Below are 16898 nucleotides of genomic sequence, written 5' to 3'. Positions count from 1 at the left end.
CACTCCATTATCACCTGGTTCCAAAGTTACCTAGCAGAAAGTCAACAGGCTGTCCACAGGCAACAAGATCTTTCACCACTTCTCCCTGTCACCTTATGGGTTCCTTGGTCTTCTTCTTTCTCCTTTTACCAACCAGCTCCACTTGGATACACCCCAGGCCTCAGTGGTTCAGTACGCTGATGACACTACCCTGATTTCTCAGCTTCCTCCCTCAAACACCTCCATACCATTACTCAAGATTCATTCTTATCCACTGAATCCTGGTTCACTAGCTCCCAACTTATCCTAAATCCCAGCAAAACAAAACATCTTCTCTTCCACCCAACCAGATACACCTCCCCATCCACAGCTCTCAGTATCCTCTCTAAACATAAAACTATTATTACCCCATCAAACCATATGAAATTACTAGGAGTGGAAATTGACAATAACCTGAAATTTGATATTCACATTGCCCAATCCATTAAAAAGGTTCACAAAAAACTAGGTCTGCTATATAGGAACAACATATTTCTGACAAATAACACAAAAACCACCATTGCTAGAACATACCTCCTCTCAACTTTTCTGTACACTTCCCCAATCTTAACCAACCTCTGCAGCAAGACAGATCTAGCCAAACGTGAAGCCTGTTGCAATAAAATCTCTAAGTTTGCCACTAATGCCTCATACAAGCCACATCACTGCTCATCACTTAAGCAGCTCAAGTGGCTTGAACTCCCTTAACTTCTCTTCTTTAATCAACTTACCTCCATCCACAAAATACTCTATCAATCAGAAAAAACTCTGCACTCAAAGATATCATTCAGCCATATTCCTCCTCAGGACCCCTTCGTTCCAGCAACAAACTCCTTCTACAAACCACCAAAGATAGCAATTCAGCAAGTGAACCACTTTTTTCCAACTACATCTCCAAATACTGGAATAATCTACCTAACTCGCTAGTAACTAACTCCTCAACATTTCAATTTTAAAAACTTCTAAAAATGCACCTTACTAACATCTGCACCTGCAACTCCCCTGGATAGCCTATTCCTCCTTTTCACTCTATTATCATTACTCTTACTCTACTAGCATGATCTCCCACTAATGGTAGTTTCACTTTAACTCTACATAATCATTTGGATATAGCCACTAAATGTAAATAACCATTTTTATGTAAATTATTCACAGATGCTTTCAACCTTCATTTACTATAACATATAACAATGGGACCATTATCTCACCAGATATGTATACCAAACTCCCGGGTGTTATAATAGACAACAACCTCAAATATGATATGCATGGAAACCAAACTATTAAAACCGTTAATAAAAAACTTGGCTCCCTATACACAAACAAACCTTTTCTCACCCCTCTAGCTAGGACTGCCATTGCCCGTACCCATCTGCTTTCACCTCTACTCTATACCTCACCAATACTCATTAACTTGAACAAAACAGATCTCAGCAAACTTTCTAGCTGCTATAATCAAATTGCCAGGTTTGCCACAGGAACTTCCTACAGGACACACCATTGTCAAAACCTAAACCTCTTAGGATGGCTAGAACTCCCCAGGCTAATTCAATATAATCAACTTACTGTAGCATTCAAGGTTATTAACCATCCAGAAAAAAATACCCTCCTTTTAAAACATTATCCATCCCTACAAAAACGCTAGGCCACTTCGTTCCACTACAAAACTTTTGGTTCAGTCTGTTAAAGCTAACATCCTATCTGGAGAATCTTTGTTTGCAAATTCAGTAGGCAAAACCCGGAATTCGCTCCCATCTGCCCTTACTTTGAACCCCTCCCTTAATCAGTTAAAAAAAAAAATCTTACCCAGTATTTTGAAACTCACTGGTTATGTCCTTGCTCTAACCCTGACTAAAGCCTAATCTACTTTCATATCCCTGCATTTTTTTATTCACAATGACTTACCTCTTACACTAAAAGTTTTGAAAAGAGAAGCTGTAACATCTCTGCAGATACTCTGTATATAGCTGCACCTATAGGTTTGATAGGAGAAACTGTAACATATTTGTATACATTTCTGAATATAAACTGTATTCTTCATAGGCTTGAAATGTGAGACTGTAACTTGTATGTTAATACAATATGTTTGTGCATATACTGTAACTTGCTTGTCTTTATCTGTTTGTAAGTTTGGAGCTTTTCTCCCTGGGCCTCTGCTGAAAATGGACATGTATCCATTCGGACTATCCCAGTCAACAAATGTAAAATAAAAATAAATAAATAAAAATAAATACTGTTGCTCTGCTTATTGAGTCTGAAACCACTACCTTGTATGTATTTGCAACTCACTTGGCTGGATTTGTTTCTCTATTATATGTATGTGTTACTCTTGGAGCTTTTCTCTCCAGGCCTGCACTGAAAAAGGACCTGTGTCCAGTCGGACTCTCCCAGTAAATAAATGTAAAATAAATAAATAAACAGCAGCAGGAAGATGTCACCATGTCAGCTTATTTTCCAAGGTTAGTCTGTGATGTTTTTTGTTGAGGCTGTTGGTATGTACACAGGCCATCCAAACTCTAGGCTTATTCCCTCTGTAGCAACCCCCATTTGAGGCCGACTTGAAGCAGTCTTCTGGTACATCTAATAACCATTAAGGCCTTAAAGGGGGAACCCAGGCTTCAGGGGGTCCGAATAGTGTTCCTCAAATTCAGTATTCCTGCCCACATAACTGACCACAAATCCCCATCACAGTTCAAGAAACTTGTTAAAACTCACTTTTTGAATAATTGACTGTGCTCCTGTATCTCCCCTAGCTAATGTCTTATTAGAACACCACCTAACTTAAGTAACTTTGCTAAGCCAACCAATCATAATACTGTACCCACTTAGGACTGTTAATCTACGGCTCATCCCATCTCTCCGGGAGTTAGGGAAAACTACCCCAGCAATGTTGAGCTCTCCATGTTGTTGTTGTTGTTGTGTCTTTCGGCTTTTCCCGGTTAGGGGTCGCCACAGTGGAACACCGGTCCGCTAATGATTGCTAGTTGATTTTTACGTGCCGAGTTACCAGCCCTGACTCACAACCTTCAACGAAGGTATGCCCGTTCACGCATGTCTCCACGCAGAAGACACTCTAGCTGAGAATTGAACCGGACAGTGTCTTACTGTGAGGCGACAACGCTACCGCAGCACCACCACCGCGGGTAATGTTGACCTCTCCATAAGCAACTAAAATCAGGAGAAGACATATTGTAAATCAATTTGTTATCCTTCTCAACTAAAACCAGGTGAAGACATATCGTGTATCAATTTGTTATCCTTCTCAACTATAGCGAGCATCATCTGCTCTCTCGAAGCCTTATTCTACGTCTCGCTGCTTTTACTCTGATAATAATCTATCACAGGAATCCTAAACTTAAGAATACCATCTAAAATTTAAAATGATATTGTAGAGAATGAATGTATCCTATCTGTTAGTTAATATGTATGTCAAAGTCTCTTCTATGGAAATTGTATGTCAAATGTCTGTCCTTAAAACTATGTTTTGTAAAAAAATTGTTCTCTTGGAGCTTTTCTCCTAGGGCCTTCACTGAAAATGGACTTGTAATCCAGTTGGACTCTCCCAAGCAAAAAATGTAAAATAAATAAATAAATAGAATCAAGGAAGTCTCTTGATCTTTCATAGAGGTATGTCCGGGATTGGGCACTTCTCGTAAGTTCATAGGTTCATAAGATTTGTGAGGATCATAACAAGCCTAGCCTTACATTCCCATGGAAGCTTTTAGCTCTTATATTTTGCATAAAATTAACCCAGAGATGGGTCCTACAAGGAAATTTAAGGACATTGACATGTATCCATGAGGGGCATATTGAATTTGTGGTTACCTATCCATTCATTTAAATTATACTTGAATAGAGCAAGAGAAGCAATTTGCTTTATGCAGAGTGGAAGATGGTTCCATAGAAGGGGTATTCTCTGTGAATCAAACCTCTCTCTCCAACATGTTCTATTTATTTGGCAAAGAAGTTGAAATTCCTTGAATGGGTGTTCATGATGAAATTCTACTTGTGAATGTTTAAAAGATCAACAGAGTACGGTCTGTTGAAGCTATTTATGCAAAACAGAGGTCACCCATCAGTAGACTGTATGATTCTCACAAGCCAGACAAGGCTTTAAGATGGCCTGCATAGTTTTTAAGATTATCATATTTTATTAAGAAACCATTGCAGTCACTCCAGTTGTGACAATTATTTGGACATGTACATACTGAAAGGGGCATTATACTCGATGATCGGGCTAATGAATGCAGAATACAGTGGAAGAATGATATCCCTTTATCTGGATGCAGTATCTTTAGGTATAACCTGTACAAGGAAAAAGGACTTCCTTACAAAGGTATATACATGGTGACCAAAGGGCAGTTCCTTGTCAACATTTATTCCCAGATCCCTAATTCCAGGTTAAATTTTCAAGTGTTTATTACTTATTGATATTTGTTTACCTGGAAAATCTACCTGGGTCAAAAGTATCTATTTTCATTGAAGGCCTAGGAAGAAAAGCTCCAGCAACAAGTTTACTCAAGACAATACATAAATAGAGTGTTTAGTACGGCATTACATTAATTATTATGGAACTTACATTTTGCATTATAATAGCAATTATAATTATGATACATAGGGGAGAATGGAAAAATATACCTAGCTATGAGAAGTTGGAGTTAATGCATTGTGTGCAACATGACATTAGTTAATGGTGTAGAAGGCAGTGAGTAAAAGAAATGGCTAATAGTAGTAGAAGGAAGGAAAAGTGAGAAGCGACTAAGTCTATAAATCGGGACATAGGTTAAGGTTTGTTTTCAATGTGATAGTTACAAGGGCAGTCGTGCTTGCTGATGGACAAGCCCTCTTGGAGGATCTTGGTATCCTCTGGGGAGTTTATAATGGCATGACCTTTGTAGGCATCTGAAAACTTTGTCAGCCACAAACCATTAACATTAGCTTTAGCCTTTGAGAAATAAATGCAAAGTGAAGAGGGCCAGATTGAGCTCTAGGTGCACTGCTAGTGACAAATAATTTTGTGAAAGTATAGCCACTCATCCTAACTTCTTGGTTCTATTTTGCGAGCCAGTTTGCACTTCATTCTTGCATGGTTTCTAAACAACTTTCATCTCCTGCAACACCTGTTATAAGAGATTCTCAAAAGGGTTGTCAGGCTTTTTCTCAGTAGTTATCCAAAGTCCTTAGGGTTTTGAAACCCCTACAGGTTTTTGCTCTACAACATTCACTCCCCTAAAGAGAAAAAAAGGATGCTTCCTCTGAGAAAGATTCTTCCTCAGAGTCAGACTCTGAGGGCTTGTACTTTCCCCTCTCAGCTACTCTTCCCTTCAGAGTATGAATCTGAACTCAGTGATATATTGTCATTTGACTTTCCCGAAGAGAAACTCTTTTGAGGGACAAAATACGAATGATGTTGCAACATTTTAATTGGGAGGAAAAGCAGCTGTTTGAATACAGAAAGAAATACAATCTTTTACATATGGAAGCTCTCAATATATCTGCTGTCCCTCCTATACTGGAATCCTTGGAAAACACACTTCCTTCTGCTTCTGTGACTCCAGGGTCTCAACCACCTTAACCAAAAAAGCCTGACAGGCTTGTCCCTGACAGCCACAAGTATCTGCACAAAAATCCAACATTTGACCCTGCAGTTATTTCTATAGATTCTGGTAAATCATCCAAATATTTTGCATCCACCAATGCTTTATGTAATAAAGATAGTAGAGCAAGACAGGTATGGGAAGAAAGGTTATACTTCAGCCAGTTTAGCTTTTTGGTGTTGTTAATTACCAAACATATATTTGTTTACCAATTTGTAACTACGTGACCAACCTTTTTACTAACCTTCCTGACAGTGACTCTAAAATTGCACTATAAAACATGCTATCTTCTGCCTCTCCGCTTGTGTGACATTCTGTAAAATATGCATACGACATGGCAGATGCTTCATTCAGGGCTGCTGTCACCGAGTCAGTGCTGAAAAGGTTCTACTCACTCAGACATCATTCACTTTTAGATGCTATTTTGGATAGTGTTCCTTTTCAGTTACCCATCTACTGACATGTTCAAAAATTGATAGAAATGGGTAAAATAATACAAGGTCCAAGCAATTTTTCTTTCTCCTGTTCTAAAGTTCCAAAGAAATTATCCCTCCAGATTTAGCCCTTTCAACTGCAAAAAGCCCACTCAACAGAAAAGCAAACAAATCAAAGAAAAAATACAAGAAAAGCCTAAATCTGATTTCAAAGGTGCTAAAATCCCTCTTTTAGATAAGCCTTCCAGCTTCTGACTACCCCTTCCCTCCACCTTGGCCAATTTCACTCCTGACTTCACAACAAATTTTTCTCTTAATCTTCCCTTTTGCAGAAGAAGCACAACGTATTCCTGGGTTTTGAAAATCCTTTTAAAATGCTACACACCAATTCAAATTATTTTCCTGTGCAACATTCAATTCCATTGGTGTTCTTAAGCCAACATCTGTTTTCTCTAAACATTCCAGAACTTCTGCAGCAGAGTATAATATAACCTATTCCTTCACATTAGTGACTCCAATTCCAGTTTTTTTTTTCTGGTCTCTACCTTGAACATCCCTCTGAACATTCCAAAATTCAGAATGCTAATGCCCCCCCCCCCCTGAAATTTTTCCTTTTATTTTTCCAGAAGTTTTTCTAGTTAACATGAACCTGGGGGATACTTACCTTCAAATTTCTAGTCATCCCAAAATTAGGAATTTTTTTTAAAATGATCTACTTTGAGATTGCAGTTTCAGTTTGCTACTTTGCCATTTGGACTTTCCATAGCTCAAAGAATGTTAGTAAAGTGAACAGCTCCTGTCATAACATTTTGAGGGTTACAAGGTATCCATGTATATCTTTATTTGGATGACATTCTGACATAAGCTTCTTCCCTTCACAAAATTCTTCAGGATTTGCAGTTCACTATCAAGCTATTTTGGCATGAATGGTAGACTCTGAACTTCAGGAAGTCCTGCCTTCTAACCACTTATTCTCTGGTGTTTCTAGTTTGCTATTACAACACATCCTTCATGATCTTTCATCATTTAGACAAGATTAGTTTTCTTAAATTACTTTATATCCCTGACAAAACTTGCTTTGACCTCAGCAAGAGAGATTCAGAGGGCCCTGGGATACATGGCATCCACAATATAGACAATTCTATTTGCCAGACTTTAAAAGAGAAAATTCAGTGGTAAAATGGAAAAGATTTTCTGTTTAGTGCCAAAAGAGATGAATGGATCCCTACCTGGCAGGGTACCTTCCATCCAGAAATATTTGTGTGAGCTGCTCAATTCTGATGTGGTATATATAACTATTAAGGTGCATCTTCACACTTTGAGGTCATGCAGTTCTTAAAATTGTACTGTATGTCAGGCTCCACAAAAAATATATCCCTCCAACATGATACCTGAATTATGTACTCTAGAAATTAATTTTACTACCTTTTGAATCTGCTTCATATGCTGCTTTAAAATATTGTACAAGGAAATCAGTTCTTGGACGGCTGTGGTGGTGCAGCGGTTAGTGTTGTCGCCTCACAGCGAAGGCTCTCCGGTTTGATCTTCGGCTGGGGTGTCTTCTGTGCGGAGTCTGAATGTCCTCCCTGTGGTCATGTGGGCTTCCTCCGGGTGCTCCGGTTTCCTCCCACATCCCCAAAGACATATTGCAAATGGATTGGACATGCTAAAATTGGCCCTAGGCGTGAGTGCGTGTGTGTGTGTGCCTTCCATGGAAGGTTGGGCACCGGGCTGGCAACTTGACACCATAAAACTCCACTGCCAATCATGAGCAGACAAGGTGATCCGCTGTGGTGACCCCTATCCAGGAAAAGCCAAGAGAGACAAGGAAAGCAGTTCTTATTGCTCTAACCTCTGGTATAAGAATCTCTGAGTTGTCTACTCCACCATTTCCACCTTTCACAGATTCCCACAAGGACAATATGTCCGTTACAACTGCCTTTTCGTTTATGCCTGAGGTGGTTACTAAAATTTATCTGAGCCCATCTATACACCTTTCCTTATATTTCTTAACCCTCAAAATAGAGGTGAAAAGATTTGCCATTTGCTAGATGTTCTCAGACAACTAAGATTTTATTTGGACAAGAAAACAGAAAATATGATCAGGTGTTCATTTCCTTTGAGGGTAAAAAACAAGGACTTTCAGTATCAAAACAATTAATTTCCTGATGGATATCCCTTGCTATCTCCGTTTGTTCTTTTCATGGTAAATCTCTCATACTTAATGTAAAAGCTCATTTTACAACAATGGTAGCATCTTCAGGTTTTTTCTTTTTTTCTTTTTCAAAGGGCTTGCCTCCAAATCTATAGCTAAATGCAGCTATTTGGTCTTACATTCACACCTTTACAGAACATTTCAAGACTGATGGTCTTTTCAAGAAAGAATTGAATTTTACAGAACCATACTTCGAGTTGCTGGATTCTACTTCTATTATCTATTACCCTTTCGCAGTCTACCTGAAAGCTTTGGCAATCACCCCATCTGTCAGCATTGCTGCAACAGTGATATAATGATGAACAGTAGTTCAGTTGTGTAAGAACATACCATAACAGTAGATGCTCGAACAGATCACTGTTGCAGTATATGCACCCTCTGTCATTTACTGTGACTAATGTCTTTTACTTTTGGCCAAAGTGGAATCTCCTTTCACCTGCCTATCTCCCTCTGATTTGTATCTTAGTATATCTTCTGCATAGCAAGCCTCAATATATTCTGGAGCAAGAAAGCTCTGAGAATGTTCAGGCTCCCTCATGCATCCTTTATATACCAGCATGCATGATGCATGAAAAAAGACTGCCTAAACTTTGGCGTACCAGCTGACTTTACAGTATCCTTGGCAGGACATCTGTCAATGTATACTGAAACAGTGATCTATCTGAACATCTACTGCCATGGTTAGTGCTCACACAATGATACTTTTCCTTCTCTCTTTTTCAGTAATTGTCTTACTTTCTTTACCCATAGATACTACTGATTTCTTCCTTCACAAGTTTGTGAACCATTTCTTTGCCCAGAAGTTGGAATCTGATCTCCCCCAGAAGTAGTGGCCATCATTTACACCCAGTGTCATTACATCTGTTTCAGTTCTTATGGAGGTTTCCACTTTCTCATTTATCTGCTTGTTCTGATTTTCCCCTCCATGACCCATTATCTGGTAAGGGCAGCCCAACAGACAAAGCCCAACAACGAGCCATGTGTTTTCTAGGATAAGCAGTCACTATGCCACAGAACCTAATTGCCATTTTTAATGAACTATCACATTTTCCTAACCTAATTACAATTTAGACTGTTCTAATTTGAAACTGGATTATAGGAATTATTATTGACTGTACATCCCCTCTAAAGGAGGGCTAGCTCTGTCAACCTTGCTGTGACTTTATATATACTCATCCAATTACCCAGATTCCCATTTGAAGGAAAGTAGTTTATCACACTGCTTTATCTACAGGAGGTGTCTATTCTAGAGGTGAATGAGTTGCGGAGTAATACACTTCTCTCTCCACTTTGTTTTATTGATCTGCTGAGGCAGGTTTAAATCCCTTGTTCTGGTATTGTTGGAAATGTCTGATTATGTGGAGATACAAAAGATCCTGGAGTACTGGGTCCCTCATTACTGGGAAGGCAAGGTCTCTTCTGAGGAGACTATAAAACACAGAGAAGAGTAACAGTGCTTCTAGGCTTTTGTAGTAGCTTAGACATTTTAAGCCTGTAATCTTCTTTGAAAGGAATCTTTGGAGTCTTTCCAACTGTTTGATGTCTGGATTGCATTGTACAACTGGCATGATCAGTGCTGAATAAGGGGTATAATAACATCTTTTGATCTGTATAATATTCCCTTGGTAATCAACTGCACCAAGTAGAAGGAGTTCCTGACAAATGTTGCTACATAATGATCAAACGAAAGGGAATTATCAACCTAGATTCCCAGGTCTCTAACTGCATTTTCATTTTGAAGTGGGGTATTGTCAATACTATATGCTGGGGGGATGAATTGTCTGGCAAATGTGGCAATGTTGCATCTTTTTAAAATTTAATTTAAGGAAATTTTCAGTACATCAGGCATTTACAAGTGTGAGTTCCTGCTACAGGACTTCTCTGTCAAAATGGGGATTTGAAAATAACTCCCAGTTTGCAGTCATCTGCAAATCTGATTATCCCTAATTTTTTTTAAATCTGCAGTTCAGAGAAACAAGTACCAAACAAAAGCAGTCCCAACACTGAGTCCTGCAGGACACCACTGGTCACGTTTCACGTTTATGTTTTCTGTCTTTTAGCTAATTTGCTATCCATCTTATATATTACATGGCATCTATTTGTAATCCATTTAATATATTGATTAGCTAGCATGGCGGGTGGTGTCAAATGTCTTGTCCAAATCAAAGTAAGCTGTGTGTACAGTGTGACCACTGTCAACAGCTTGTGTTACCTTTTCAAAGAAGTTTACACAGGATCTGTGTTTTACAAAGCCAAACTGCTAAGAATCTAGACTAATGAGAGTTTTACCATCTTCTATAATGTGTCCCATGGCCTTACAAATGAGACTTGGCAGGCTGATGAATGTACAGTTTTTGAGATCGGTAGTAGGGCAACCTTTATGGAGAGGAACCACCGGTGCTCTAAGCAATACTTCCAGGATTGAACCTGTAGCAGCCTCAGATTAAATAGCTTATGAAGAGGTACCACCATGTCATGTTTAGTACTATTTAACAAACAGCACAGTGTGCTGTCTTGTCCCATGGAGGAAGTGTTCTTTGTCCTAGCACTTTCACTACATGTTCTTTAGTGATAATGGGTGTGTTGTGAGATATGGAGATCTTAGGGGTTTGGATAGTCATCACAGGAGTGAAATTTGCACTAAACCTATTTGTCAGAATATTGGCAACGTCCACCAGATCTGAGTAGGATTTATTATTAATATGAATTCTGTATATTGTGAAGAGTTGTTGCTTAGCTTTCTAACATAACTAAAGAATGATTTGTAATTGTTCTTGAATTCAGATGCCAACCACAGACCATGAGCTAGTAGATCTAAAAGTCTTTTCTTAAACTCTTAGTTAAATTTCTGAACTGTAGCAATTACACTCTTGCCACAGGAAAAACCACTGCAAGCTCTAGATGACTCGCACACCTGGGTAAAACTGGCTTTGCCTTAAATCTGCTGATGCTTGGATATAGGCTTTGCCTTAAATCTGCTGATACTTGGATATACAAAGCATCCATTTGCTGTTTCTGTTGAATTAGCTAATTTTCCAACAGAGGCAAATATTTGCATCGCTGATGAAATAAAACATCCTGCATTGTTTGAGGATGTGCTATTGTCATGAGCTTACAAATTTTCCTCAACACTGTACTACCATGTCCTAATTCTGAATTTAAGCACAAACAGAAAAGAAACATTGTGTGTATGCATGCACACACTCACGTGTGAGCCAATGCACAATGCATTTTGTGTGTGAGTGTGTTTATATATTGAAGGTGCCTGCATTTGCTGCGTGCAAGTTTCAACACTACTTAGCTAAGTTCAGTTTCAAGCAATATAACATAAATAAGAAAAATGAAAGAACAAATGTAAAACAGCCAAAGCTCTAACCAGCAGTGTTTATCTTTTCCCAGAACTGCAGTAATTACACTCTTGCCACAGGAATAACCACTACAAGCTATAGGAGGAAAACTGGCTTCTCCATAGATCTGCTGATGGTCGGATGTGTAAAGCATTCATATGTTATTTCTGTTGAATTAGCTAAACTTCCCATAAAGATGAATTATTGCATTGCAGCTGAAATAAAATGTCCTGCATTGTGGGAGAATGTGCTCTTGACATGAGCTTACAACTTTTTCTGTACACTGTACCGTGGAAGTCCTAATTCTGACTTAAAGTGCAAATAGAAAGGAAACATTCTGTGTGTGTGTGTGTGTGTGTGTGTGTGTGTGTGTGTGTGTGTGTGTGTGTGTGTGTGTGTGTGTGTGTGTGTGTTTATATACTCATTTCTGTAACTGAGCTTTAAATGCTAGTAAGTAGAGTAAACACTAATCTACATTAGCCCAAGTCAGTTGATTTTACTTTTTCTTCTGTCAGCTGCTTCCAAAACACAGTGCTGCTACTATTAGCAAAGCAAGAACTGTACGAATGAAAAAGCCACCAGCAAGGAAGATGGAACCAGAGCGAGAAAAGCCAGGAGCAGAGAGCCTTCGTAAGGACAGGACTATTGTAACCAAGTAAGGATATCAGTAGTTGTGATTTATATGATCTAAATGAATTTATGCATAACAGACTGATAGAATACAAGTTGATAAATTAATCAGATTATTCATAAATTGTTGGTAGGCTAGAATTCTATTACAGAGTGCATCTACATATTTATTAAACATTCTGCTGAGTGAATTAGAATATGTTCTATTAACAAGACTACCTGTGATGGCCTCTCTACCCCGACCAGAAATCAAGAAGCCTCAGTCCTCACCATTGACACAGCTGAGAGATGGTCACTAAAAACAGGAATGGATTTACACAGTATTTCAAATGCAGCTCTCAGCATCAAGCATAATTTCCCCAAACAGCACACAGGGAACATGCTCCAGACCCAGGACTGGACTCTCTGTTTCTCCAGATCCCAAGCAAGACTCACTTTGAAGTGCTGTCTCCTAGTTTCAGGTAGCTGAAACACCCACAACTGGGTATTTGATTTTCACATACTCACACACTCTTGGGAAAGGTTGGCTCAGATTTACTAGCTGTGCCCCCTTCTAACCAGACTGTAAGGTAAACACACTGCCACCAGTCAACTACTCTAAGGCTCTTACAATGGTATCCAATCACTAAAATAAGCACAAGTACTCTCAAGATGTTAAAAGTATTATCTAAAAGACCATCCACAATGAAGTGTATAAAATATTTACTAATAATAAAAAGAAAGACATGAGTATACTAAATATCTAAGTACAATAAACACCAGAGTTTCAATCACAGTAGAAATAAAAACAACACAGTTGTACAGATTCAAGCAGATGCAGAAAAACAACTCAACTAGTCTCACTGTATTTCATGACTGTCTAAAGAATAACTATTCCCTAGCTAACTTAATTAATAGAGCAAGGCAAGATTAGATGCTGAGAAATTTCAAAAGGCAAGGTGATGAGCTTCCAATTAACTGAGCGGAACTAAACTAACTGAGATAACTGACATAGATCTTTATGTCAGATTCCAAAGAAAACAAAACAAACTGCTGTATGAGTTATATCCTCTTAGTGCTGGCTATAGAATGACATCACATTTGATCACCTGACTCTGGTACAATACACATTCAGAGCTTTGCTAAGATCCATTGCAGAATCTGAAAGCTATGGAACAATTTCAAAAAATTCTACTCTTCCCTTCCTGAATTCTTTGTTTAAACATAAACATTTAAACAGTTATAATAACACTGTTGATACATTTATTAACACAAGCATCTGCACAAGTCAGTGTGATAGTCAAATGGCTCAAAATTATTTACAAAACTTAAGCCAACTATGATGGCATATGTTACACATGCACTGCCATATTCTTCCTGGCACAGATGGCAATACCTCAAATCATCACCACCCCCCTTATTTGAAGACTCAAGCTAGTTTTTCAAATGACTCTGGAAAAACATTGCTTGAGAGAAATGGGCCAGTCTGGGAACACATTAACCTATACCCTGTCTTGAGAGTCCATCTGCATTGGCATTGCTGTAATCTGGACTGGCTTACACAGGGAATCTTCCCAAAGCCCCTTTAATCTTTTGGAATACATGCTTGTAGGTTGGGGTCCAACCAACCTTATCTGGCCTATTTTTCCTTGTCATGACTGTGAGGGGAACAGCTATTGTACTATAATTGGGCATGAACTTTCTATACTACCCCGGTATCCCCAAAAATGCTGTCACCTGCTTTTTGGTAACTGGTAGGCCACTCCTGAATAGCTTCCAGTTTGGCATGTTCTAGCTTAATCTTACCACTCCCCACTCTGTCCCAGGTAGGGGACCTCTGCTATGTCCACCTGACACTTACTGTTGTTAATGGATAATCTTGCCTTTTGCAGTCTGCCCAGGACCTCCCTGGCATGCTAAAGCTTCATCATGTTAGCATAGTACAATTTGTCCCCCTACCTCCTGCCTAGCAGGTTTACCATGTAATTAACATTACTGACCTTCCTTACCACTTCTAAGGATTCCTCCCAAGCTGCCTGCAGATTATTGTTCTGCCAGGAATGAGCCCCATAATCTGCTGTCCCACAACACACTCTAATGCTCGAGCATTCCTATCATACCAGACCTTTTTGTGCTGTTAGGCTCCTGCCAGATTCTCCTGGACCAAGACCATGAGATCCCTAAGCCTTGTCCTGAAGTTCAGGACATATGCCACAACAGATGCTTTGTGGGATTCATATTCACCCTCCCACTCATCACAAATCAAATCTAAAGACCCCCTCACCTTATGCCCATACAGCAACTCAAACGGTGAAAAATCCATAGATTCCTGGTGTATTTCTCTGTATGGAAACAATGGATGGGGCAAATATTTGTCCCACTCTCTACTAAATGGGTCTGCAAATGCCCATAGCAGGTCTTTGGTGTAGAGATTAACCTCTTTACAAGACCATTAGTCTGGGGTGGTAGGGGTGAACTTTTGGTGCTTCACTCCACACCGTTGCTAGAGACAAGTCAGCAGGTCTGACATGAAATTGGCACCTCTGTCGGTCAGTATTTCTCTCTAGAAAACTACCCTTCTGAAAATCTCTAACAAAGCATTTGCCACCTTCTCTGCCTTGATGGAGGACAGAGACACTGCTTCAGGGTATCCAGCAGCATAATCTACTACTACCACCAGGATATACTTCTTCCCTGTGGAACGTGGGTAGTCAGAGACCCCACAATATCCACAGCTACCCTCTGAAACAGCTCTTCTATCAAAGGCAGCAACGGGGCTTTGATCTTGTCCCCTGCATTGCATAACTTTTGATAGTGCTCAGAGGTCCTACAGTACCCTGTTACATCCCTTGCAATCCCAGGTCAGTAAAAGTTCTGCATAATATATGTCTTAGTATGCTTTATGACCATATGACCTGCAAAAGGAATGCCACAGGCTATGGCTAGAAGTGTCAGATGGTATGCTCTGGGCACTACCAAGTGCTGTATTACCTCACCCGCTAGCCTTCCCTCAGGGGTCTACTCTATATACAGTAATCCTTTGTTCCAGAATACAGACTCCCCTTTTCCTTGAGCATTAGGTGTCTCCTTAGCTACCTCCCTCAAGCTTCATAAGGTAGGATCCAAAAGCTGAGCCTGTATTATCTCTGCTTTTGTGACCCCTTCCAGCTCTGCCTCCACAGGAAGCCTCGTATCTTCTGACAGCAGTGTCTCACTGTCAGGCTGGGTTCTACCACTCAACACTATCCCTGCACTCACCCTGTCCATGGGAACATCAGTACCTAGAGTACCTACCAACAGCTGTGGCTCATTTAAAGGCTCACTGCTACAAGGTAGTTCCCTCTCTGAAAAAGCTACATCACCAGCCCCAGCTTCAGGTGTGGGGTCTGTCTGGGTCTCCCCCAGGCTACAGGACATACATGCCTATCGCCAAGCCTGACTGCATGTAACTGCATGCACACAAGGTACTGCATTATCAAAATCATTTACTGTCAAGACATTTGTGGGAACATCTTCAAACACAGCTACTTGCTTGCTTCCTTTTCCACCCTCCCAGTCAAGATGACCCTTGGCCAAAGGTATTTGGAATGGGATCCTTCCTAAAACTTTTGATTGGAGTAGACTGCCCAAGCAAGTACTGTTTTTCTTTAACAAATGCAGGCTTCACAATAGTTACACCAGAGGCTGTGTCTTTCTTAGCAGTGGCCTATTTTCCATCCGGTAAGATAGGATTCAAACTCCATTGATAATTTGGTACCTCTGTTGTCTCCAGACAAATTACTACTGGCACACTGTTAATTCCACTTACTGGCTCCCTCACCTTTTGATCCCCACCTTGCTTCAGTGGACATTTGTATGCTACATGGCCCCTCTGGTAACATTTAAAACATCTAACCCCTGATCCTGGCCATGAACCTGAACTAGTGGCTTCCACTATTACCGGTAGACTCCATTGGGGTGATTTAGGCTGCCCACCATAGGTTCCCTTATATACATGTGCAGCACTGGGTATCTCCTTCTTCTGGAGAGATGCCCTTCTTGCTAAGTAAATATTCCTTTTTATCCCCAGTTCATCTGCAGAGTTATAGTCCTGGTCTACCAACCAGATTCTCATGTACTCAGGCAAACAACTAAGGGCTTGCTCCCTCACCAAAAGATCTGCCAGTCTTTCAAAAGTGGTGACCTGATACCCACTCCCTCACCTATGAAAATAAGTGCTTAAATCAGTAATATAATCGCTTACACTTTCATCTCACTTGCATTTATGCTCACAAAATATTTTTTCTGAAAGCTTCAGGTGTTAACTTATAACAGGTCAATAAACATTGTTTAACAGTAACATAGCTCAAGCAATCAGTATCAAACAATTTAGAAAAAGCAGTTAAAGCCTTACCATGGAGTAAGTGGGTCAGGAACCATACCCAGAGCTCTTGGTCAACATTATACTGCTTACATATGCTTTCAAATATATGAATAAAACAATCAAAGTCATCTCCCCCTGCAAATTGTGGAAGAACTTTAGTGACTGTTATTGCTTTTGGGGTGTGGTTAGTCCCTTCCCCATTACCTCCATGACCCTGACAAAGAGTCAACATCTCCCTCTCATGTTGTCACTGCTTCTCTTTTTCTTCAGCCTCCAATCACTGCAGTCTGTCATTTTCTTCAATCTCTAAATGCT

General features: G+C 39.8%; 1 protein-coding gene across 2 annotated transcripts in view; it reads left to right on the top strand.

Moving 5' to 3' along the window:
• Positions 1-16898, top strand: part of NCKAP1L (NCK associated protein 1 like) — a 1498172-nt gene that overhangs the window by 914838 nt on the left and 566436 nt on the right. For both annotated transcript variants that reach the window (XM_044083976.1, XM_044083975.1), the window contains one exon: positions 12127-12266. In XM_044083976.1, the coding sequence (XP_043939911.1) occupies positions 12127-12266 (140 nt within the window). The remainder of the gene's footprint in view (positions 1-12126; positions 12267-16898) is intronic.

This window comes from Protopterus annectens, chromosome 9.part0 (assembly GCF_019279795.1).
Source record: "Protopterus annectens isolate FY-2018-M chromosome 9.part0, PAN1.0, whole genome shotgun sequence".
NCBI lineage: Eukaryota > Metazoa > Chordata > Ceratodontiformes > Protopteridae > Protopterus > Protopterus annectens.
This window is presented reverse-complemented; position numbering and strand designations above follow the sequence as displayed.